We start from the raw sequence: 21,805 nt of genomic DNA on the forward strand, positions 1-21,805 counted from the left end.
AACAATGCGCCAACAAATAATAGCTCCGTATATCATTTTTGTACTTTCCACTAAGTAAACTTAAACGTTTGTAATATAAGAATCCAATTAATCGAATTAATCCAATTTTAAACCTTAAACTGAATAAATGTAATAATAAAAAGGATGAATCTCACAGCATAGACTGGTGTTTCCATCATATAACACAGCGGAAAACTGGTTGGATTTATCTTCAAATAATTAGCTATGCTAAAAATGATTCAATTGTTACTAATACTTCTGTTTCACTTGCGTGCGGTAGTGGCATCTCTACAAGGTACTGGTGATCTTTACTTATTGAACAATTTGAATGAAAGGTACAGCCTGGCAACTTTCGAAGCTGGTGATGAGGTAGGTATTAACCTGGCTGTGACAGCCAATCGAATTACAGACGGTGAATATAAAGTTTGTGGGACTTTTCAAGATTATTACGATGAGTGTTTCTCTTTCATCCATATAAAGCAACCATTGTCATACGAACTGGAGCTGGTGGTACTTGATGATAAACTAGTTCGTATGTCGATTCATGCAGATGATAGTATTGATGGCATCGTACCACTGATAAAGGAGGTTGGAAATGGTCCCATACCGGAAAGTATCAAGTTGAAGAAAAGAACTCTGACTTACGAGGCAAAGAAAAAAGCTCAGAGAAAGGATACAGGGACCGCTGCATTTGAAGAAGATGTTGTAGAGAACAAAACGTTTCTTCAGAAAAACTGGAAGTACGTTGTCATAGGGCTACTCGCCTATGTCTTTTTATCCAGTGGATCACAGAAATAATTTCATGTTTTACCATCTTGCTACGTATATATACGTTCAAGAAGACAAAGAAATGACCAGACGACTGACTTTTATTGCTTGGATAGGATAGGAGTGGTTGAAACATTCAATTAACTCTACGAATACGAAATGTATTACAATTAGTGACATGGATTATTTTGATGAGCAATTTGCCTTGAGTTTATTAATTGAGTGCTCGATGGAAAGACTGAAGTGAAAGATTTACCAATGTTGGCTTTTTAAAAGGATCGAAACTAAGCAACTCCATTACTCACTTCTTATCAACAATCGATCATGCTTTTCTCATTTGCACTGTAACACTGTAGTTGCTGTTACGATAATTCACTTTGCACTTGACTTTCCAGTCAATTAGACTGCCAATCAGCTTCACGATATCATGCACAGTAGTGTTTACTACCAACTCGATAGAACTGTATCCCACTTCACATCTTATTTAATTTATTTACCTGTATATCGTCATAAACAAGTAATGAATGAATTTAAAACTGTTGGGCATTCAATCGTAAACCTCACATCAAACAGTATAGAAAAAAAAGGGAATCCTTAAAAGCCAACCATATCCACATAGCTGTTAGTTTTCGCGGCAATGCAGTGGCATATCAGTGATTACATCAATCCGGTGACGGTACAGAGGTATCAGACTTTGGTTACATCTATCTTGCCAAAAGCAAAAGTATCAAACGATATATCGCTTTCAGGTTCACATTTATTGTTCTTCCATCCAGTAACAGCTGCCCTCAGCGAAGACGGATACTACTCGTACCAGACTCCTGGTGCTATATTGAAACGTGAAGTGCCCTTTCGGCGTCGCATGTGGGTTCAGGGATCAATTGAGTTCAAGAAATCACTGACAGATGGCTGGTACAATTGTCAAGAAGAACTTAAATTCATCAAAGAACTGAACAAAGACCATTTCGTAGGGTTGAAGAGAACTATACGAGACGAAAAGGGGTACCTATATGTTAAAGAGTTAAGAACGTTGATATATACTAATCAAAAAGTCTCAGATAAAGTAATAACCAAGTCCGAAGATTACAGTACCCGAGAAATCATCAATTTGGAAGATATCGATGTCATGGTTTACAGTTCGATCAGTTCGAATCCTCATAGAATACATTGGGATAGGGACTATTCGCGCAACGTAGAGGGATACCGTGATGTTATAGTACAGGGCCCGTTTTTGGTTCAATTGGTGATCAACTATTTCGAACAATGTTTTGGAAGACAAGTCTCCAGCATAAAATACAAGAATACGTCTCATGTGTATGCTGGCACAGATCTTGAAATCTGTCACAATGGACTCGGGAAGGATGGTCAAATCAGTATAATATTGAGAGATCCTAAGGATTCACATAAGGTTTACTTTGAGTGTAAGATAGCTTCATGTATACATATAGAGTAAAAGTACAATCATTGGTGGTTGAAATGAGCCTTCTTCTTTCCTGGGAAAGATGCAAGAGCGGATTCAGTACTCTGCCAATGCCGCAGTTTGTTTGCTGGTTTTTGATCAACATCTATTATCGTAGCCTTGACGCTCCTTGTATTGCGGGACCAGGTCAAGAAACAGGTCACATCTCTTAGCGTCATTAGCGTTGACAAATCATCTTTCACAAAACGCTGAGCAGCATAGAGCCTCTGTGTAATACTGTCACTTGATTGGAGATACTGCAGAATGTCATCAAGAAATTCTTCTGGCACTTGGCGTCCTGCAAACAGCGTTTCGATAATCAGCTCCGGATCATGTAAAAAACAGTACTCAATATCTCTTCCCTTCAGCGAGTTATGTGTACAATTCCTACAATAATCACTAGATTGATACAACCACTTTGGCTTGAATTCCCAAGTAATAGCATCATTCAATGAGCATCGATAGATTTGATTGAAATGGTCCAACTGTTCACATGTACTATCCTTGGCATGCAATAAAGGCATGACTATGCATTGCATATGACTATCATCGATTAAGATATTCTCATCTTTCAACACATTAATCCATTTTGTATCGACAAACACCTCTTCTAACCTCATGGAAACAACCACATCGGCCAACATAGGAAGTGACCTGATCTTGGAATCGATAAACTGGAAGTTGTCCTGCACATATGCATTGTTCCTGGAAAGTTTCTGGTGCCTTAAGCTGATACGGTACACTTCACCAGAAAGGAGATAGCAAACATTAGCATTGCCTCTACCAACGAACAATAGAGTCATACCATAGTTTCACACAAAGAACCAAGGCAAACCCAAAAAGTAGGTCATGTGTTTAATCGTGGTGCAGCATCGTTTCTTTGACTTGTCATCTCGTCACCAGATTAGAGATTTATAAAACTAAAAGGCTTTACCTTTTAGGAATTTTTCACTTCTCACCGCATGAACTTTACAACTGTAAGAACAAGACGGTATTAACTCTGATCTATAACCTGATTCACCACATTATACTTAGGCGATTGGAGCTTCATTGTTCAGAAAGAAGTGCTCTACCAACTTACCTACTAACTTACAACGAAAAGATGTCCAACATTGACGGTAAATTACCTGACATCTTAAGCGATGCTGTGTTGAAGCAATCTGTTCCAGTGCCTGATAATTTTGTTAAGGTCGAAGGTATTGATTACAGCAAACCAGAATCACGCAACATGCGTTCTAAGGATTTAATTAAATCGATGGCTACTATGGGCTTCCAGGCGTCTTCTTTGGGAAAAGCCTGCGATATTATCGATGAGATGAGATCCTGGAGAGGTGAACATCGTGACAAGTTGGAAGAACATGACCGCAAGGGTTCTTTTGACAATGATGGGTACCAAAAGACTACTATCTTTATGGGTTACACTTCGAATTTGATTTCTTCTGGCTTGCGTGAGACTTTACGTTTCTTGGTTCAGAATAAGATGGTCGATGCCATTGTTGCAACTGCAGGCGGTGTTGAAGAAGATATCATCAAGTGTTTGGCTGACACTTACCTTGGTGAGTTTTCTTTACCTGGTAAAGGGTTACGTGACCAAGGTATGAACCGTATTGGTAATTTGCTGGTTCCTAACGACAACTATTGTAAGTTTGAAGAATGGATCGTTCCAATCTTGGACAAGATGCTTGAAGAACAAGAAAACTACGTCGAATCTCAGGGTAAAGACTGTTTGGATAGCAACTTCGATCAAGACTCTCCGGTATGGACTCCTTCCAAGTTGATCCGTAGGTTAGGTAAAGAGATCAACGATGAATCCAGTGTTCTATACTGGGCTTATAAGAACGATATCCCAATCTTTTGTCCTGCTGTCACCGATGGTTCCATTGGTGATATGTTGTTTTTCCATACCTTCAAGGCATCTCCTAAACAGTTGAGACTAGATATTGTTTCTGATATTCGTAAGATTAACTCTATGTCTATGGAAGCATCACGGGCAGGTATGATTATCCTTGGTGGTGGGTTAATCAAACATCACATCGCAAACGCATGTTTGATGAGAAACGGTGCAGATTACGCTGTTTATATCAACACGGGTCAAGAATTTGACGGTTCTGATGCTGGTGCAAGACCAGATGAGGCTGTTTCCTGGGGTAAGATTAAAGCAGACGCTAAGTCCGTTAAGGTCTATGCAGATGCCACTGTCGTTTTCCCATTAGTCGTCGCTGCCACTTTTGCTAGCGAATAGAACACTTTATAAAAACAATAGATATCTGTATATATTCATAACCTCGAGTCTGAGCCAACTGCATGAGAATTCATTGTTGTCAGTGGTGTTGGATTGGGTCAACACCACTTGGTTATTAAGACATTCACTCAACCCAATTGTACCACGTGATATTCTAAATTTTTCAAGATCGATTCAACCTCGAAACCGTCTCATCTCGCTCTCTCTTTATCTTGAGTTAACGCAAAAGAACCGACAAAACAGCCTTCCGATATGGTCTTCTGGTCTGTTTTAACAGGGTCTCAAGAATCACCTGTGATCTGTTTCACTAATGTTTGCTGTCAGACGCAATTTCTTGCGGGGGCCATTGAGAGTAACGCAATGTGGGCCAAGCTTAGGTTCGGGATATAAGGTTCTTGATCTTGTACGCTGCAAAAGTACATACATACCTTCTCCAGATTCCGTTTACAAGAAGCCTAAATCAAAGGAGCAGATTGCTAGGGAGAAGCATGAAGCGGATTTGAAATCTGACAACTGGATTATTAGGTACGGGGCCATTGCAAGGTCCGAGAAGTTTTCGAAAGCTTTAACGAAATACATTCTTGCCGCATATGTGGTGTTCATTCTATATGGGTTAAACTATACCAAGAAGCTTTATAAGAAGGACAAGGAGTTAGAAGATATTAGTGCAAAGATTGATATGGGAGTAGCAAATGAATATGAGTTGTTGCGCTATAAGGAACTAAAAAATACGTTAAGAACAAGAGATGTGGAGAAATTGAAACAATACCAAAAGATTATAGAGAAAGATGGGACTGAGAATTTGGATAAGATTACCTTGGAAAACAACGATCAAAACAAGATTAACGAGAAAATTCTACCTGCTAGGGATACCACTGATTTCTATGAAATGAAGGCAGAAGAGTACGATGAGGGTGTGAGTTTTGAAGAAATGATGATCAGAATGGGTAAAAGACGTAAGTGGCTCATGAAACATTGTAAAGGAGATGTTCTCGAAGTCGCTTGTGGTACTGGTAGGAATATCAAATATTTAGACCCAACGAAGATCAACTCAATCACATTCTTGGATGCATCGGAAAAGATGATGGAAATCACAAATAAAAAATTCAGAGAAGCACTACCCAATTTCAAGAAATGTGCATTTGTTGTAGGGAAAGCGGAAGATTTGATCGACTTGAACTCGAAGGAGACACCTGTTAAGTATGATACTATTGTTGAAGCGTTTGGTCTTTGTTCACATCACGATCCTGTAAAATCTTTGAAGAATTTTGCTGAATTGTTGAAACCTGGCGGTAGAATCATTCTCTTGGAACACGGAAGAGGTTCATACGATACAATCAACAAAATTCTTGACGATAGAGCTGAGAAACGTTTAAAGACATGGGGTTGTAGATGGAACTTGGATATCGGAGAAATCCTTGACGATTCTGGATTGGATGTCGTCGAAGAAAGAAGAACACATTTCGGTACGACATGGTGTATTGTTGCCAAGCGTAAAGGTGACGGTAAGAAGAAAGAAGAAATTGGCTTCTTTGAAAAGTATCTTGGTGCTAGTGTTAAGAGCAGAATTGAATCTTTCACAAACGATGGAAAGAAGCAAGACTCGCTACAAGCTACCCATAATAAACCAACATCTGAGACATCCAAATGATGGTACTCTTATCGAAAAGATTTTATTATTTGTAAATATTATGCACTTTATTTATAAAATACTACTTCATGTAAATATTAATATTACCGATTACAACCTATGCTGCTCCCCTCATCTTCTCTGAGTTGATGACGTCTTGACCTAAGGACTCCATCGTCTCCGATTCAATTAACTGTCCCAAGTTACCATAAGCCATTGAAGCCTCATATGCGGATATTATTCTTGGCTCAGTGATACCGAGTTCGCAATGTGCTAACGCCTTAATTACGTTTGCATATCTTGTGATTGTTTGCCTAACGCTTACAGTAACAGTATCATTTTTATCCGAATATATTTCCCAAGAACTCTCTTCTTCCAATCTTGTAATGGAAACCGACATTGCATTGTTGGATCCTGGTAAATGGTCAGATTGTCCTGAACCTGTAGTAGTGGTCTTACCGGAAAGATCCATCTTGGAGGATTTCCTTATCCATACGAACCCATTTACACCCAAGATAATGGTGACATTCCCTGGAAGATTATGTGTATGATTTTTAGATCTCACTATTAGGGAACTTGGGACTTGAACAAACGTACCATTCCTTAGTTTCCCATATTTCAACGATCTGGTATGTAATGAAGCTGAACCGTCTTGGAACAACGATTGGACTTCAGCGTTTAGTAGATCACCTTCTTTCAAGAAGTTTCTCATTTGCAACTCATCTGTCTCTGACTTACGTCTCAATACACCACCTGGTAAATTAACAGAACCCAACATCAAAACCGCATACTGTTTGGCTCCAATATCCACTTTCCACCTTCTATTACCAACATCAGTGATTCTACCCACGATGTGGTCACCTGTTTCGGGAATATAACGAGATTTTAATGGTAAAACGGATAGCAATCTATTCACTCTCGATACTGTGCCAACCACAGAACTGTATGTCTTGTTTTCCAAGAAATAAGTACCATGACCCTTCATCCATATAGGATCATCGGTTATTAATTCACCAGGTGTGACAATAGACCCATCCTGATGGTCTATTCCACCATTGGAATCGTGAGCACCGCTCATCTCAATGTCATGTTCTTGCTCTGAACCTGAGCTGGAATCTGATTCATATTCATCCTGTTCTAAACGGCCATTAGACCAAAATTCGTTCCTATTGATAACACTAATAACATCACTCATTGTTCCAAGTAATGATATAACGATGTCAGGGACTGCAGAAGGCGTTCGATGTGCTGACTTCCTCGCTGTACCTTTGTTACTTTTGGTGTTAGTTAACTGAAAATTTTCCAAATTAAATAAGAGAGCGATGAGATGAGATGAGATGAGCGTTGTAAAAGATGTAAAAATGTTGCAGCAAAGATCGACCGTCAGGCAGCGTTTTATTTGGTGAAGTGATAGCACACTATTTTGCTCCATTTTTCAAGGATAGAGGAGGACTAGTTTTATGAGGTTTGGCCTAGTGCTTCGAAGAACAATGAGTAGAGCTATTGAAACTACGTTCAAATATGAACCACCAGTGCATCGTGGCATGAAACAATTAGATAAATCATTATTCGTAAAGAAGCTTCCTGTTGTTGTATTGCTATTGAAGAATCCAAAGAATATTTCTGTCTTCACCAAGAAGTTCAAGGACGATATATTAAGGACACCAAGAATTCCATTCGTTATAAGACTTGGCGAAACACCAAAAGAAGATACTGATAAGAACGATGTCGAGCCAGTACAGAAGAAAAGCAAATCCCTGGCCAATGACAACCATATAACCAAAGGTATCATACTAAAAGACAGTATACAAGATGTTTCGCAGGCGAGAGGGAAGTTGACCTCCAATGCACTAGAATTTCTTGATGAGCAAGAGTATGAGTTGAGAAACCATGAGTATGTGCTAGATTATGACTTCTGGAAAGTGGAAGAGATTCTAAATGCAATTTTACCAGAGGAGTACCTTGCTGAGATTCCTACTGGGTTCACTATTGTGGGACACGTAGCTCATTTGAATTTAAGGAAAGAGTTCAAACCGTTTGGTGAAATAATTGGACAAGTCATCTTGGACAAGAATTCGACGATCAAGACCGTGGTCGATAAAGTGGATTCCATTGCTACCAAATTCAGAACTTTCGAAATGAACGTCCTAGCGGGTGAACCGAACCTGCTAGTGACTCAAAGGGAATCTGATTGTTCATTCACTTTCGATTTCAGTAAAGTGTACTGGAACTCAAGACTACATACAGAACATGCAAGGTTAGTGAGTCTATTCAAACCGGGCCAAATAGTTGGTGATGTGTTTGCTGGGGTGGGGCCATTCTCAGTTCCAGCAGGAAAGAAGAAGGTCATCGTTCTAAGTAACGATTTGAACCCAGAATCTTACAAGTACATGCAGCAAAATATCATCGACAATAAGGTGGGTAACTTCGTTGAACCATTGAACCTCGATGGCCGCGAATTCATCAGAGATAGTCCCAAGCTACTACAACAATTCATCGAAAGGGTACAGGGAGTCATCACGGTGCCAGGAGGTAAGAAGTACAAGGATAAAGTCACGGGAGAAACTAAACGTACTCCTGAAACCAAGATCCCAATCAAAAACCAGTTCTTCGATCACTACGTGATGAACTTACCTGACAGTGCTCTTCAATTCCTTGATGAATTCGTCGGATTATATTCAAGGTACGGGTTCACATACGAACAGATGGTTCAAGAACACGGCGAACAGTTCCAAACCCCATGGATCCATTGTCATTGTTTCCATAAATACGATGCGGAAGAACAACCAGAACCATCCATGGAACAACTACACGAAAGGGTCTACCAACAAATACTACAAATAATGAAGACCACTGAGCAAGAGCTTCCGTTCAACCAGTTCCAGTTCCACTTAGTGAGAAAAGTCGCTCCAACGAAACCAATGTTCTGTGTTAGTTTCCAACTACCACAGTCACTAGCCTTTATCTAACTATCTTGATACATAATTGCAATGTAAATAGAATGCAACATACCAGTGACTCTCATGATTGCAGAAAACAGTCACCAAAACAAGTCACTGGCCCAGTGTCCCTCAGTCCATCTCTTTTATCATCCGTTTGTCTTTACTCTGTCCACGTGACCAGATGTTGCCATCTGTGAGTCATTTCCATGTCTCGCCCTCGAGGCAACAGAAATTGAAAGATGCAGCCTTCAGAATGACTAACCTTCTCTTGGGAAAGCAACGAGACAGGGAGTGGACGTTCGGTTACTCATTCCTTTGGTATTTCAGGGTTACGGAGCAAGGTCTGTACACTGTGGCTGGTTAAGAGTTGGCAGTTATAAGTTTTGGGATTCTACTGATCACTTTTTTCTGTGCGTCATCCGTTCTCTGTTATCACTCTCGAGGGTTTTGTCCAAGTTTGAGATACATATATAAGAAGGCATTTAGTGTCCATTATCGAGGTCTTCTAGCAGTCAGATTATACTACTATTGAAGCGGTTTTCTATCTCTCAGATAAAGTATCAGCAAAGAGATCTTCAAGGATTCTCTGTTGAAATACGGCAAAGATACACTTGTCCTTCACAAACAAAACAGATACAAAACAGATACAAAAGTGACATAGACTTGACGGTTTACACATATCATTTCATTTCCTTTCTATATTTTGGGTTCTAATCATTTTTTTGGTCATTAATACGTTAACAGGTTTTACAATTGCACATTTCATCTTCTCATTCCGCATCACTTTTATTTCGTTACCAGACTAGTTCGTTAAATTGAAATTTAGCACAACAGTCGTTCATTCATCATCAGTCATTCGGCATCATCATTTATCATTTTGGGTTTTAAGCAGGGAATAATCAAATTTATCAAGTGAACATAATAAAGAGACAACATGTTGTCTGTTAATTAAGGTCACTCTAGCGATTATTAGACAGCAAATATCATTACTGAGAAAGGTTATAAAATCAGTAAAGATCTTTCACACGTTTGATTATCGAGTTAAACTCTTTTTATCCTCCGCTTCCGCTCAAGCTTTTTTTAATTTCTTTGGTTCAACATGCAGCATCTCACGCCTGTTGACAAGACGACGGAAAGCACAAGTTGCCTTATTGATGACATCAAGCCGCATGAAAAGTCGTCTCACAATGCTAAATTGAACGGATCTGTGGCTACTTTATTATCAGCATTGACTTCCAACTTTTCAAACCAAAGAATTAACAATTCGAAACAATTGATCTTACATTTCATCAATGAGGTCGTCAAGAGATCCAAATCATCTCAACTTGTAGTCATTCAAGCTACATATCTGTTCCATCAGATTTATACCAAGGCACTGAAACCCGTGTCCATCACAGATATGCCAGAGTTTGCAAGATGCTCGAAAAGAGTCTTCTTGTCTTGTCTTATTCTTGCACACAAGTTCAGCAACGATTCGACGTTTTCGATGAAGACTTGGTGCTTGATATCCGGATTGAAACCACGGGACTTGGCTAACATGGAACGTTGGACTCTTTCTACCTTGGATTACAAACTTCGGATCGAAAGTTCAGTGCTTAATAAATGGTATAACACCGTCCTCAGCGAATCGTTCGTCTCTAATCCTTTGCTTTCCTCTGTCTCTTCGTCATGCAGAAAGAGAGCAAGATCAGAGTTTGAAACGGAGCCATATATACTTTCTCCATATAAACTACATAAATGGGAACACTCAGCTACACGGTAAATGTATGAATCACCTAGCTTCTAAACAAATTCTACCGTCCATTCTTCTTTCTCCCTTTTTGTTTTCCATTCCGTGTGGTTAACATTAAAGATTCAATTAAATAAACGATTCCGGCTTTAATAATGAATAAACCTGTTTTGGACGGGTCAAAAATTGATCTGAGCCAGAGAGAATCAGCCCTGGAAGCTGTGCGAAAGTGTTGATAGAATCATGTTCCATTTGGCACGGAGTGTATACAAGCATTGGAATCTACGAGAACAGCATGACATACTAATTCTGGGACTCGATGGATCTGGTAAAACCTCATTTATAGAAACGTTAAAAGCTTATTTATCCAAGCCTTCCAAGGCGTTGAACAAGATCCAGCCGACGATAGGACAGAACGTTTCATTCGTATCGATGGATACACACCATATCTGGAAGATTATAGATGTCTCAGGGCAAGAGAGTTTCCGTTACTTGTGGGATTCTTATTTCAACAAAGACAACATACATGGCATCGTCTATATGGTAGATACATCGGACTCAGATAGACTACAGGAATCAATAAACGAATTACAAGCAAGATATGTGAATACTCCCGCTGCGGTAGATATACCGATAGCTGTTGTTCTTAATAAGACTGACCAATGTCTTGATGTATCATCATTCATCGATCGATTCACCGAATTGATGATCGATCTTGACGTGAAGAGATTCAACGTCTTCCAAATCACTACAGCTCAACCCAACGATTTACAAGAACCATCAGAATGGCTACGAACCCAATTACAAGAGAATAAGGAACTCATTCCACCGTCATATAGATAAAATGATATGAGTCTCGTGGACAAATTTCTTATATAAAACTGTAAATACATAAGTAAGCATATAATTATCTCATACTACATGAATAATGTACTCCAGAGCATCGGAAATAGGTTCGATCAATATGACCGATATTTGCCCAGAATCCCAACTTGATTCGACGAGTTTTAAGGTCCACGTGATGGTACCACCTATCTCTTTTTGTTTCTCTTCGTTGGTGATATTTGTGGTATATATAAATATAGATCTAAAAAGCCAAGAATAATACACTCCCTCCCTCATCTGTGAAATCTACAAAGATAAGGGAAATAAGAGCACAAGACTGCTCTGTATTTCACAGTTCGTAAGCTGGTGTATTGGTCGTGCCACTTAGAAGTGTGGTGATTGTTTTGAAACGGTCTGGTTAAGGTTTCTAGTCCGCTGGGTTTATCTTATCAACCATTTCAAGGGAGTTTTCCAATCGGGTCAATCATAATTTGATAGTTGGTATAATAATGATTACAGAAGGCTCAAATTTGTTACCATCCGGTAACAAGCCGGGAAAAAGGTATGCGAGACACATTCTTTTTGGATTGGTTTTAGTTCTAGTTGTTTTGGCCACTTTCTCCCATAATTTTACATTGAAAGATCAAAGATCAACGTTGTTCCCAGGGTTCTTAGGTGGTCACAAGCACCCAAAGAAGAAGAACGTAATATTTTTCGTTTCTGATGGTATGGGACCTGCATCTTTGTCCATGACTCGTTCTTTCCAGCAGTTTACTGATGGGCTCACGTTTGACCACATGTTGAATCTCGATGAATTCTTTGTCGGTTCTTCAAGAACAAGATCTTCAAATTCGTTAGTCACTGATTCAGCAGCGGGAGCTACTGCGTTTTCATGTGGTTTGAAGACTTACAACGGTGCCATCGGTGTGGATCCAAATGGACAACCTTGTGGTACACTCTTGGAAGCCGCAAAGCTTCAAGGGTATTTGACTGGGTTGGTGGTCACTACAAGAATTACTGACGCGACTCCTGCATCGTTCTCTGCTCATGCTGATCGTAGAAGCATGGAACAGTTAATTGCCCAACATCAGTTGGGTGAATATGAATTGGGTAGAATGGTGGATTTGATGATCGGTGGTGGTAGAACTAGCTTTTACCCCAAGGGTGCTGCAGCTTCACCATATGGGATCAGAGGTTCTCGTACAGATGGTCGTGACTTGATCAAAGAAGCTGTAGCAGACGGTTGGCACTATGTTGGAGATCGCGAATCCTTTAATACCTTATCCGAGGGTGATAATGTGAAACTTCCTTTGCTTGCTTTGTTAGCTGACTACGATATACCCTTTGAGATTGATAGATTAGATTCGGAATATCCATCCTTGAAAGAAGAAGCTATGACTGCAATCAACGCATTGTCCAAAGCAACTAGGGATTCAGACCAGGGATTTTTCTTGTTAGTTGAAGGTTCTCGTATTGACCATGCAGGTCATTTGAACGATCCTGCTGCACAGGTTCGTGAGGTCACTGCATATGATGAGACGTTCAAGGCTGTTGTTGAATACGCTAAAAATTCAGACGTAGAAACCGTCATAATTTCAACTTCAGATCATGAAACAGGTGGTTTGGTCACGGCCAGACAAGTTTCTAAAGCATATCCGGATTATTTATGGTTACCTGAAGTCTTGGCAAAAGCACAACATTCGTGTGAGTACTTAGCAAGAAAGTTGATTCAAAAAAAGCTTCAAACTTCTGAGACCTCAAAGGGCAATCTAGTTAAGTTCATCAAACATGAAATTGTGGAAGCTGGTTTAGGTATCAACGATTATACTGACGAAGATATCAAAGAGCTTGAGAGCTTGATCGATACCCCTGGCTTTTTGATGGACAAATTGACCGATATGGTCTCTTTCAGGGCGCAGTTGGGCTGGACAACACATGGTCATAGCGCAGTCGATGTTAATATATATGCATACTCCAACAAGGACGGGTTGAAGTCTAAGATTTTGGATAAACTTGGTGGTAACCATGAGAATATTGAAATTGGTCATTTCATGAGAAATTATTTGGGCCTTGATTTGAAGAAAGTCACAGAGATGATCAAAAACACCACTCATACTCAGGAATTTGTATCTTCCGCTTCAGAGGAAAACTACTTTGAATACATTCCTTCATTCTTGAAAGAAATAGAAATCTAACTCCCTGTTAACATTTATAAAGGTTGGAAAAGACAAAACAATTGCATTCCGTTTCATTGCATAATCGTATGCGATCTGTCCCCATAGATATTGCACTATATCTCCTGCTCTTTGTTTCAAAACTAAACGTGGTAATTGAAGGTGTTATTTCGCTTATAATAATAGTACGCAGAAATATTAATAGTATTTTACATAATAGGTCTAAGTACATAAAGAGTAAAACCAATTAAAGATCAAGACGGTACCTTTTCCCGTTTAATTTAATTGAGGATTCGTTCTACGCAGTACGTTTGATGCTATGTTCTCCCTGAAAACTCATAGCGCTTATTCTTCAATATGGTATACCAAGTAGTTAGGTAGACCGAACACAGAATATCCCAATCTTTTTGCCATCTTAGCAAATGCTTCTGTCTCTATCAAGTGGTAGAATGGGAAGTTAGTGAACATGGCACCATCTCTGTGGACTTCAGCTTTCACTAAAGTACATCCACCTCCGACACCGTCAAGTTCCATTAATGAGTTGGTGGCACCGTTTGCGTCGTAGAAATGGGCCATCAATGGTCTATAAGTCGCAATTTCAGAGTACCCCTCCACGATAATCTCGTTATCTCCAAGTTGTTGGGCCAATTTCAAACCGATTTCGGATTCAGCCCAATTATTGAAATCGTAAGGTCTAATACTTTCCTTCTTTTGATCTTTGTCATAGAATTTTTGATACACATTAGCGGCAAGAACCGGTTTGTTATGGCTCGTTAGGTCTTGAATGACGGTGACTGGAGTTTCAACGATATCTGCATCCAACCATAGAATCCATGAAGTGTGCGGTCCAATGGTAGAGAACAGCAATTCGTTCCTAGCCAATGCCATAGCAGCACGTCTTTCCTTTTGTACTTCTAGTGCGTGTCTATCCTTTTCTCCTAGTCTGTCGAAAGACTGAGACGCTTGTCTCAAGATGGTTATCTTGGCAAATCTTTTATCCTGTTTACCTGTTTGAACCTCTCTTACTGCAGATTCTAATTTCTGTAAAGCAGCATCTCCAGACGCAGTTCTTGGAATAATAAATCCAAGCTCAATCAATGCTCTTGGGTAAGTCAAACTCAACAAATTATTCCAGTACTGTTGATGGAAAGTCTGCATTGGAGTCAAAATCAATACTCTTTCCTTGTTTACTAAGGCATTGCTGGTAGATTTCAACTTGTTCAAATCGTAATGGGCAATGTGACCTTCAGGAATCAAATCGTCAACTTTATCATTGAACAACCAACTGGAAACTTTCTTGTATGAATATTTTGGCATCTTGTACTTCTTTGTATATGGGAAATAAAATGTCTTCTCGGACTGATCTGCCCATTGATGGTTCATAATATCATCGCTCAATCCTAGTACGTTATTCCCACTGGAAAAAACTAATTGAAACACGCAAAATAGCACAAATATAGGTACCACGATGAAAAGAATCGGCGATTTCCTCACACGGTATGCGATCAAAGACATGGAAGCCATCTTTATGTTTATGTTTATGTTTATAAATTAATCAACCAAAACTATGATCTATAGCACTCAATTATCGGCTCAATTTCCTCCTTGATTAATTCTCCCAAAGATTAGACAGCGAAAGTGTCTATATTCAACAGAGCAAGACGCCAATCCGACCGTGTTTATCCTTCTTGAACTTCTAGTAAACTCGCCAAATTGATATTGAAATTACGGCTTTTCTTGTTTTAAGCTATTCGGAAGTTGAGAATTTTCGGCAGAGGGTAACTATACTATTCTATCTTGTTTCTCATATGTTTCTGTGTCCCATTTTGTTTCTTTCAGTGTGAATTTGGTCTTAAGGATTCGATTTCGCCGATTTGAAAGCACAAGTCACGTGGTTTTTTTTTTCTTAAGTAATTGCCGAAGAGCAACCTTTCGAATCACTGATTAATATCTTGGGACGCACATTGCTTGGCCGGGTGTATTGAATAGAGCACCAAATGAACCAAGACCTGTGCTAAGACCTTGGGTTAAGAGCTTGTCATAGCCTCTTCTCATGCACTCAGTGAATAAATTGGTATTCCAGGGTTTACTTGTGGTAATAGTGGGATATTTCTGTTGGACTGTGCATAAAGATGTGCAATGGCAGTTATTGGAACAGCAATGGGTGGATATGAAGAAAATCTCTCAGTGCAAACGATCTTATGTTGAGAATAGATGTAGTGAGGGAATACGGCCGGCTTTAGCTGGGAAATGTGATGAATGGTGGCATTGTGCGCAGCTGGACTCGCACCCCAGCGTTCATCAGATGGCCAATTTATATGCCAAGACACTTGCACACACGTTAAATTCGTTTATACAGGCACTTGCCTTCAAGACAATAATAGTACTGATGCTATTTGTATTGCTTATATCAATTTCTAGTAAACTACTTCAGTAGTTTCTCTGTGTACATATATATCACGTATAAAGAAGTTACTTGCGAAGATCTTTTCTCCATTGTTTGAACGAATTTGATAGTATCTCTTCTCCTTCCACCAGCTGCTTGTATTCTTCGTCGTCAGACTCAATTTCCGTGAGTTTTAGGTGATTGTTCTCAAAGATGAGTTTATAGGCTTTAATTGTGTCAATATCGTCTTCTGGTCTTGGAATACTTGTCAATAACCACTCTGTGAAGGCACCATACCATTTTATGGCATCTACACACACAGTTTGCATCTGTGGGTTGTTGTTCTTCAATATTAGCGGTACCTCAGATGTAGTGAACTCCTCTACAGTTTTGAGCATGAAATTGTCATCTCTAAACCCATATATAATTCTGTTTATTCCTACTAGGAAACACTGTAACCAGGTTTTAAACAACTTACGTTCGAATTTATGCGCATCGGAAACGGTATTGACCATTGTGGTACATTTCAACTCTGCGTAATGCTTCAGGTTGTCATCTGAATCCTCTTTAAAATCAAAAATACAGTCCACTTCTGCACCGATCAATATCTTACATTTACCTATTCCTGTTCTAACCATTGAGATGAATTGGTCCCCATTGTTAATAATCTTTTTAGGTCTCTTTTCCAATGTAGTTCTGGGTACCAACGGTAGTGGCAGCGATAAGGTTGCAAGTGCTTCAAATTTGTAACCACTGTAATATGCCCTTGCCTGTAACGACTCCCTATTCTTGTTAATGGAGGTTTCCGAAGCGTCTGTCTTGACTTCCTTAATGAATAGTTGTCCATCAAACGAAACAATACGGAAATTTACCGGATTGAACTGTGATGAATCAAAAGCACTGGAGATGAGCTTCCGTATGATACCTCTGAACGTAATGATATCCACCTTCGTCTTCTTACTCTTACGTCTCTCATACTCTTCCAAAGTCGAAAGTAATCCATGCAATGTTGTAGAGTCGAATTCTTCCGTATTACACTCTTTGAACTTCTTGATTCCACTTAAAAGATCAAGCTTCTTGTCTAGATCCGTATCTGGCAAGTAATAGTATGCTAGCCTCGAATCATCGTTGACTAAAAATCCATTGTCCTGTGTTCTCGAATAATGACCTAATTCTTTTGGTTGCTTCAAAGCAGTAGTTGTACTTCTTTTTTGAACGAAAAGACTGGAAGATAGTACCATTATGCAAGAAGTCTATTCAAAGCTACCAGGTTTTCACGTTCTGAACTAGTCACCACTATAGAACACCTCCTCGTCAAATGTTTTCTTACATGTGTCTTGGTGATGAGATTCTTTTAAAGCTTTAAATGCATGAAAAATTTCCAATTGTAAAGGCCTTATTGTATGCTGTCTGCAAGATAAAAAGACAAAGAGAGAGTACGTTAAAATACAAAACAAATTATTTCCCTAGGAGGTATCACTGCAGGAAACTATCCTGGATAGAGATATTATAGAGCTTTTAACAATTCAATTGCTATTCATTACGTGTTTGATTACATGAAGGTTCTCTATTTATCGTTGATAATAGACTAGATACAGTGCAATGACCGGTTGATAATGATAATACAATAGTAATAATAATAATATAATATAACCAGGGACAAAAAGAAAATAATAAGATCTCGAAATAGTTCGTGATATGATTGATAATGGATCAAACATGGATTTATTCTTTATGTCAAGACATTAGTTTTTTATGCATTTGTCAGACTGTACTTCTGCCTTGCCAGCGATGAGAGTGTTCTCTCTTATTAACAAAGGCCAAAGAGGAGTTATAAAAGAACATTAAGCTGAGCGAGATAATTGATGCTCTAGATTTTGCTGTTTCTGTTGCTGTTGAACTCTACTGCGAACTGAGGAGACACTGTATAAAGCAGCACCTTCTCCGGTGACACCAACACCTGACAACATTTGTTCTTGTTCTTCTGTCTTGTAATCCAATGCATTCAAGGCTTCTTCATCCTTGTTGTAGTGGTGGAAACATAGCCAGAACAAACAACCAGCAATGAAACAAGCAACAGCCAAACCAGAGAATGTCCAGACGTACTTTGGATTTTCGGCTGTTGGGGACAAGGCGATACCGAGAGCAGAACCGACAGCGTTCGTGACCAAAAAGATGGACATGATGAAGGCTTTCATTGTGGCTGGGGCTTTAGAGTAAGCGTATTCCAAACCAGTAATGGACGCGAAAATTTCAGAAAGAGAAATTAAGACATAAGCAGGAACTTGCCAGCCGATATGGACTCTGTTTGGAGTGTTTGCGTATTCTGGTGCACAGGACATTGGGAAGTCGTAACATGGACCTGCTTTGTAAATAAAGTGTTGCAAGACAGCAGCGTAAACCATGGCACTAGAACCGAAACAGAAACCAATGAAGATCTTGGTAACTGGTCTGAAAGGAGTGAAACGTCTGATAAATGGGTAAATGAATTGTTCCATGATTGGGATGAATACAATTAAAGCAATAGAGTTGATAGCTTGTAAGAAATCATTTGGCAAACCGTGCAATTCCATAGTACCAGCTTGGGTAACGAAATTGTTAAGCATTTGACCGTAAACAACCCAGTAAATTGGGTAAAATGCGAAAACTTTACAAGCCTTGAAAGCTCTTCTAATTTCATCGATGAATAAATCATTCCATGGGTACTCCTTTTCTGGGTTCAAAGATGGAACGGCTCTATTCAAATTGAAACCGTTGCATAAACCAATCCAGCAGATTTTGAAACATCTTGCAATGACATGGTCACCAATGGGCCTCCTCACGTACTTCTTTCTACCAAACACAAGCACCACGATACCGACCCAGAAGAAACAGAAAGTTAACAAATAAGCAGCCCAGAAACCGTAACTAGCTTCTAAATGGGTGGTTGCCATGACAGATAAAGAACCAATATTAATCATCAAGTAGAAGAACATAAACACATTTTGCATTGTAACATTGGGATCTTCGATGACTTTTTCACCGTTCTTCAAAACCTTAATTCTAGGCCTTGTCTTTGGGATTTGATCTGCGATCAAGACGGACAAATTAGCTTTGATAAAACCAGTACCAATACCGATTATAATCAAAGAAACGATAAATCCACCCAACGAGGAGTTTTTATCGTTGATACTTGGGATTGCAGTCATAAACAAGATCAGGATACCAACAACATAGAAACTGGCACCAACACAGATAGTATTATATTTACCCCAGAAAGTATCAGCCAAATAACCACCTAACAATGGAGTAACGTAACACCAAAACTGGAAGAAATACGACAAAGCAGTGGCACCTTGTGATTTCAACTGCAAGACACCCTTTGGTGTGTCGTTAGGACCGTTTTGCATATAGTTTTGGAATGGTGCAGAAAGACCATAGTATGAGAATCTTTCAGCCAATTCAACGATGGCAATCAACCAACAAGTGAATGGAATCCTTTCCGACACATGTCTCAAAGTACTCAACTCTTCTTCGGTAGGTTCTCTTCCATTTTCGTTTTGGTTGTCATCTTCGTCTACAGCACCAATAAAATCGATTTTATCAGAACTAGCATGATGGTCCTTTGAAATATATACCTTGATGTCTGTGTTGTTTTTGAATTTTTCATCTTTCTTCTCACCAGTAAATTCATCATCACTACTAACTGTGCTGTCAACGTTCAATGCCTGACTGTTGTTGTTGTTGTTGTTGTTGTTGTTGTTGTTGTTGTTGATGATATCATCACTAATTTTGTCGTCTGTCAAGAAATCCTTTTCTGCGGCGGACATATTTGCTTGAACAAAAGGTACGGTGTGTGTGTCTTATAAGTTGAGAGATGGACCTTTATTGGTTGGACAAAAAGAAAGGCTGTAACCGAGAAGACAGATTTTTGACACAAATCTGTAGGCATACTCGGAAGGAGAATATGTCAAAACAAATAGACCAGTAACACGTCTTTATATATCTACTTCAAGAGCGAAAGAAAGGAATGCAAGTCAGGAACGTAATGTGGAATCAGGTCTTCGACAATGATAATGGTGTCAAAGACAAAATACAACCAAAAACAATAATATACTGTGTATGTGTGGTGCGAATGTTTTGATAGATAGAGAGGGGGATAGATAATGAATGGATTAAATTAACATATTCGCCCGTACGAGAACATAATAGCGAGGGAACTTTCTTTATTATATTTTCTTTTTCTTTTGCTAAAGGCAGATAGATAGGACCGAAAGAGAGAGTCTGGCTGTAGGCAAATGACGCTCCATAGTATTTTAAAGATTCTCTATCAGTTGATGAACACAGCACTTGCTCCAACACCGTTTTATTTTTTTGGCGCGTGATGATAGGATAAACGGTCCTCGGAAAGACATGAGATTAGAAACCCCACACTCGGGAACCAACTAAGAATGACATTACCGGTCGGTATGGCGAAAGTGGGCAAGACACATTCACGTTACTCCTTTTTCACCTTGAGCGAATAGAAACCCCCAGAGTACACAAAAATTCGAATGGCACATTCTGTGACACAATTTGACTTTCTTTTCTTCCTTCCCAATTTGATAGGATGCTAGCTGCTGCTACTACTACTACTACTACTACTACTACTACTGGTTACTGCCGTTTCAAAATGATTAATTTTGGCTTCTTACTACATTTCATCACAGTTCATTATATTATTCGAATATTGACATAAATAGCGAGACGGACATTGGAATGGGTAGAGCCCTTATCAGTCTACTCTCCAGAGTACTACGATAGAGATAAAGAAATGAAAACATTATACAGGAGGTCTGTAAAATCGATTACCATTGATTGCTGATCAAGATTTGCGATGAAAAATTTTTCTTCTTTCCGTTCAATCTTGCTTTGACACCATTTTTGCTTGACAGCTCGACACCCTTTTGGTGATGAAAGAAGCCCAATTTTTTTTGACACAATCCCACAGTTTTCCTTTGGCACATTCGGCACATTCCCATTTTTATAAGCCGATATGAGAACCAGAGTGGAGGAGAGCTGGCTCACTTCTTTTTTTTTTTTGCTTGATTTGCCTATAGAAAAGGAACCGGCTATTCGGGTCCAACAGGGCCACTTGATGGCACGGCTCTGGGGAAGTTCCTTTTTTTTGTTACGAAAACATAGTAGAAATACAATACTAATCGGCCGTCTGATCCTCTTCATTCCGTTAAAATTTGTAATGGGATTATCTCTATCTTGGATATCTATGTGGCATCTTTTGATTTTTGTGTGTATCTCGAAGGCACCTTTAGAGACGATAGAAAATCATCTGCGTGACTTAACGTCTGAGAAAATGTGCAGGCATAAAGTGACACAAAAATGCGAATTGACATATCTAAAAAAAATTTCTGAAGTTAAAAATAATACAAGCTTAATGTTGGGGTTTTTGTGGCAAATCGGTTTCCTAATTAGGAAAAGAATCCGTGAACGAGCCTCGAGTGAAGAGTTAGCTTTTGCTAACAGTTCGATATGTACGCGTGATTCTCAAGCAACATTTCTCTTGATTTTCAATAACGATCTCGGCTCTTCCGGACAGGTATGTCCTATGCATAAACGTTTCCTTTTCTTTCTCCGATTACTAGTGCTGTCACATAAATAAACTCAAGATGAT

General features: G+C 39.2%; 15 protein-coding genes across 15 annotated transcripts; 10 read left to right on the forward strand and 5 right to left on the reverse strand.

Annotated features, from left to right (window-relative positions):
• Positions 1–225: 225 nt before the first annotated feature.
• On the forward strand, positions 226–798 carry EMC10 (Emc10p; the record flags this gene model as incomplete). The annotated part of the gene is made up of 1 exon (XM_454519.1): positions 226–798. One exon carries the CDS (start codon positions 226–228, stop codon positions 796–798), a length of 573 nt encoding a protein of 190 aa, XP_454519.1.
• Positions 799–1,405: 607 nt separating this feature from the next.
• Positions 1,406–2,221, forward strand: HTD2 (hydroxyacyl-thioester dehydratase HTD2; the record flags this gene model as incomplete). The annotated part of the gene is made up of 1 exon (XM_454520.1): positions 1,406–2,221. The coding sequence occupies one exon, from the start codon at positions 1,406–1,408 to the stop codon at positions 2,219–2,221; it is 816 nt and encodes a 271-aa protein (XP_454520.1).
• Positions 2,222–2,229: 8 nt separating this feature from the next.
• Positions 2,230–3,030, reverse strand: IPK1 (inositol pentakisphosphate 2-kinase; the record flags this gene model as incomplete). Its single annotated transcript, XM_454521.1, has 1 exon — positions 2,230–3,030. The coding sequence occupies one exon, from the start codon at positions 3,028–3,030 to the stop codon at positions 2,230–2,232; it is 801 nt and encodes a 266-aa protein (XP_454521.1).
• A 299-nt stretch (positions 3,031–3,329) lies between these two features.
• DYS1 (deoxyhypusine synthase) lies at positions 3,330–4,469 on the forward strand (the record flags this gene model as incomplete). Its single annotated transcript, XM_454522.1, has 1 exon — positions 3,330–4,469. The coding sequence occupies one exon, from the start codon at positions 3,330–3,332 to the stop codon at positions 4,467–4,469; it is 1,140 nt and encodes a 379-aa protein (XP_454522.1).
• Positions 4,470–4,779: 310 nt separating this feature from the next.
• On the forward strand, positions 4,780–6,120 carry OMS1 (putative RNA methyltransferase; the record flags this gene model as incomplete). The annotated part of the gene is made up of 1 exon (XM_454523.1): positions 4,780–6,120. One exon carries the CDS (start codon positions 4,780–4,782, stop codon positions 6,118–6,120), a length of 1,341 nt encoding a protein of 446 aa, XP_454523.1.
• A 97-nt stretch (positions 6,121–6,217) lies between these two features.
• RRP4 (exosome non-catalytic core subunit RRP4) lies at positions 6,218–7,531 on the reverse strand (the record flags this gene model as incomplete). Its single annotated transcript, XM_454524.1, has 1 exon — positions 6,218–7,531. One exon carries the CDS (start codon positions 7,529–7,531, stop codon positions 6,218–6,220), a length of 1,314 nt encoding a protein of 437 aa, XP_454524.1.
• A 28-nt stretch (positions 7,532–7,559) lies between these two features.
• On the forward strand, positions 7,560–9,068 carry TRM5 (tRNA (guanine) methyltransferase; the record flags this gene model as incomplete). The annotated part of the gene is made up of 1 exon (XM_454525.1): positions 7,560–9,068. One exon carries the CDS (start codon positions 7,560–7,562, stop codon positions 9,066–9,068), a length of 1,509 nt encoding a protein of 502 aa, XP_454525.1.
• Positions 9,069–10,140: 1,072 nt separating this feature from the next.
• PCL5 (Pcl5p) lies at positions 10,141–10,803 on the forward strand (the record flags this gene model as incomplete). Its single annotated transcript, XM_454526.1, has 1 exon — positions 10,141–10,803. The coding sequence occupies one exon, from the start codon at positions 10,141–10,143 to the stop codon at positions 10,801–10,803; it is 663 nt and encodes a 220-aa protein (XP_454526.1).
• Positions 10,804–11,013: 210 nt separating this feature from the next.
• On the forward strand, positions 11,014–11,613 carry ARL3 (Arf family GTPase ARL3; the record flags this gene model as incomplete). Its single annotated transcript, XM_454527.1, has 1 exon — positions 11,014–11,613. The coding sequence occupies one exon, from the start codon at positions 11,014–11,016 to the stop codon at positions 11,611–11,613; it is 600 nt and encodes a 199-aa protein (XP_454527.1).
• Positions 11,614–12,104: 491 nt separating this feature from the next.
• On the forward strand, positions 12,105–13,790 carry PHO8 (alkaline phosphatase PHO8; the record flags this gene model as incomplete). Its single annotated transcript, XM_454528.1, has 1 exon — positions 12,105–13,790. The coding sequence occupies one exon, from the start codon at positions 12,105–12,107 to the stop codon at positions 13,788–13,790; it is 1,686 nt and encodes a 561-aa protein (XP_454528.1).
• Positions 13,791–14,114: 324 nt separating this feature from the next.
• On the reverse strand, positions 14,115–15,293 carry MNN9 (mannosyltransferase complex subunit MNN9; the record flags this gene model as incomplete). Its single annotated transcript, XM_454529.1, has 1 exon — positions 14,115–15,293. The coding sequence occupies one exon, from the start codon at positions 15,291–15,293 to the stop codon at positions 14,115–14,117; it is 1,179 nt and encodes a 392-aa protein (XP_454529.1).
• Positions 15,294–15,822: 529 nt separating this feature from the next.
• BRR6 (Brr6p) lies at positions 15,823–16,206 on the forward strand (the record flags this gene model as incomplete). Its single annotated transcript, XM_454530.1, has 1 exon — positions 15,823–16,206. One exon carries the CDS (start codon positions 15,823–15,825, stop codon positions 16,204–16,206), a length of 384 nt encoding a protein of 127 aa, XP_454530.1.
• A 35-nt stretch (positions 16,207–16,241) lies between these two features.
• On the reverse strand, positions 16,242–17,396 carry RAI1 (decapping nuclease; the record flags this gene model as incomplete). The annotated part of the gene is made up of 1 exon (XM_454531.1): positions 16,242–17,396. The coding sequence occupies one exon, from the start codon at positions 17,394–17,396 to the stop codon at positions 16,242–16,244; it is 1,155 nt and encodes a 384-aa protein (XP_454531.1).
• Positions 17,397–17,999: 603 nt separating this feature from the next.
• On the reverse strand, positions 18,000–19,964 carry PTR2 (Ptr2p; the record flags this gene model as incomplete). The annotated part of the gene is made up of 1 exon (XM_454532.1): positions 18,000–19,964. One exon carries the CDS (start codon positions 19,962–19,964, stop codon positions 18,000–18,002), a length of 1,965 nt encoding a protein of 654 aa, XP_454532.1.
• A 1,205-nt stretch (positions 19,965–21,169) lies between these two features.
• On the forward strand, positions 21,170–21,793 carry KLLA0_E12937g (uncharacterized protein; the record flags this gene model as incomplete). The annotated part of the gene is made up of 1 exon (XM_454533.1): positions 21,170–21,793. One exon carries the CDS (start codon positions 21,170–21,172, stop codon positions 21,791–21,793), a length of 624 nt encoding a protein of 207 aa, XP_454533.1.
• Between the last annotated feature and the right edge of the window lie 12 nt (positions 21,794–21,805).

Source organism: Kluyveromyces lactis, assembly GCF_000002515.2.
Source record: "Kluyveromyces lactis strain NRRL Y-1140 chromosome E complete sequence".
NCBI lineage: Eukaryota > Fungi > Ascomycota > Saccharomycetes > Saccharomycetales > Saccharomycetaceae > Kluyveromyces > Kluyveromyces lactis.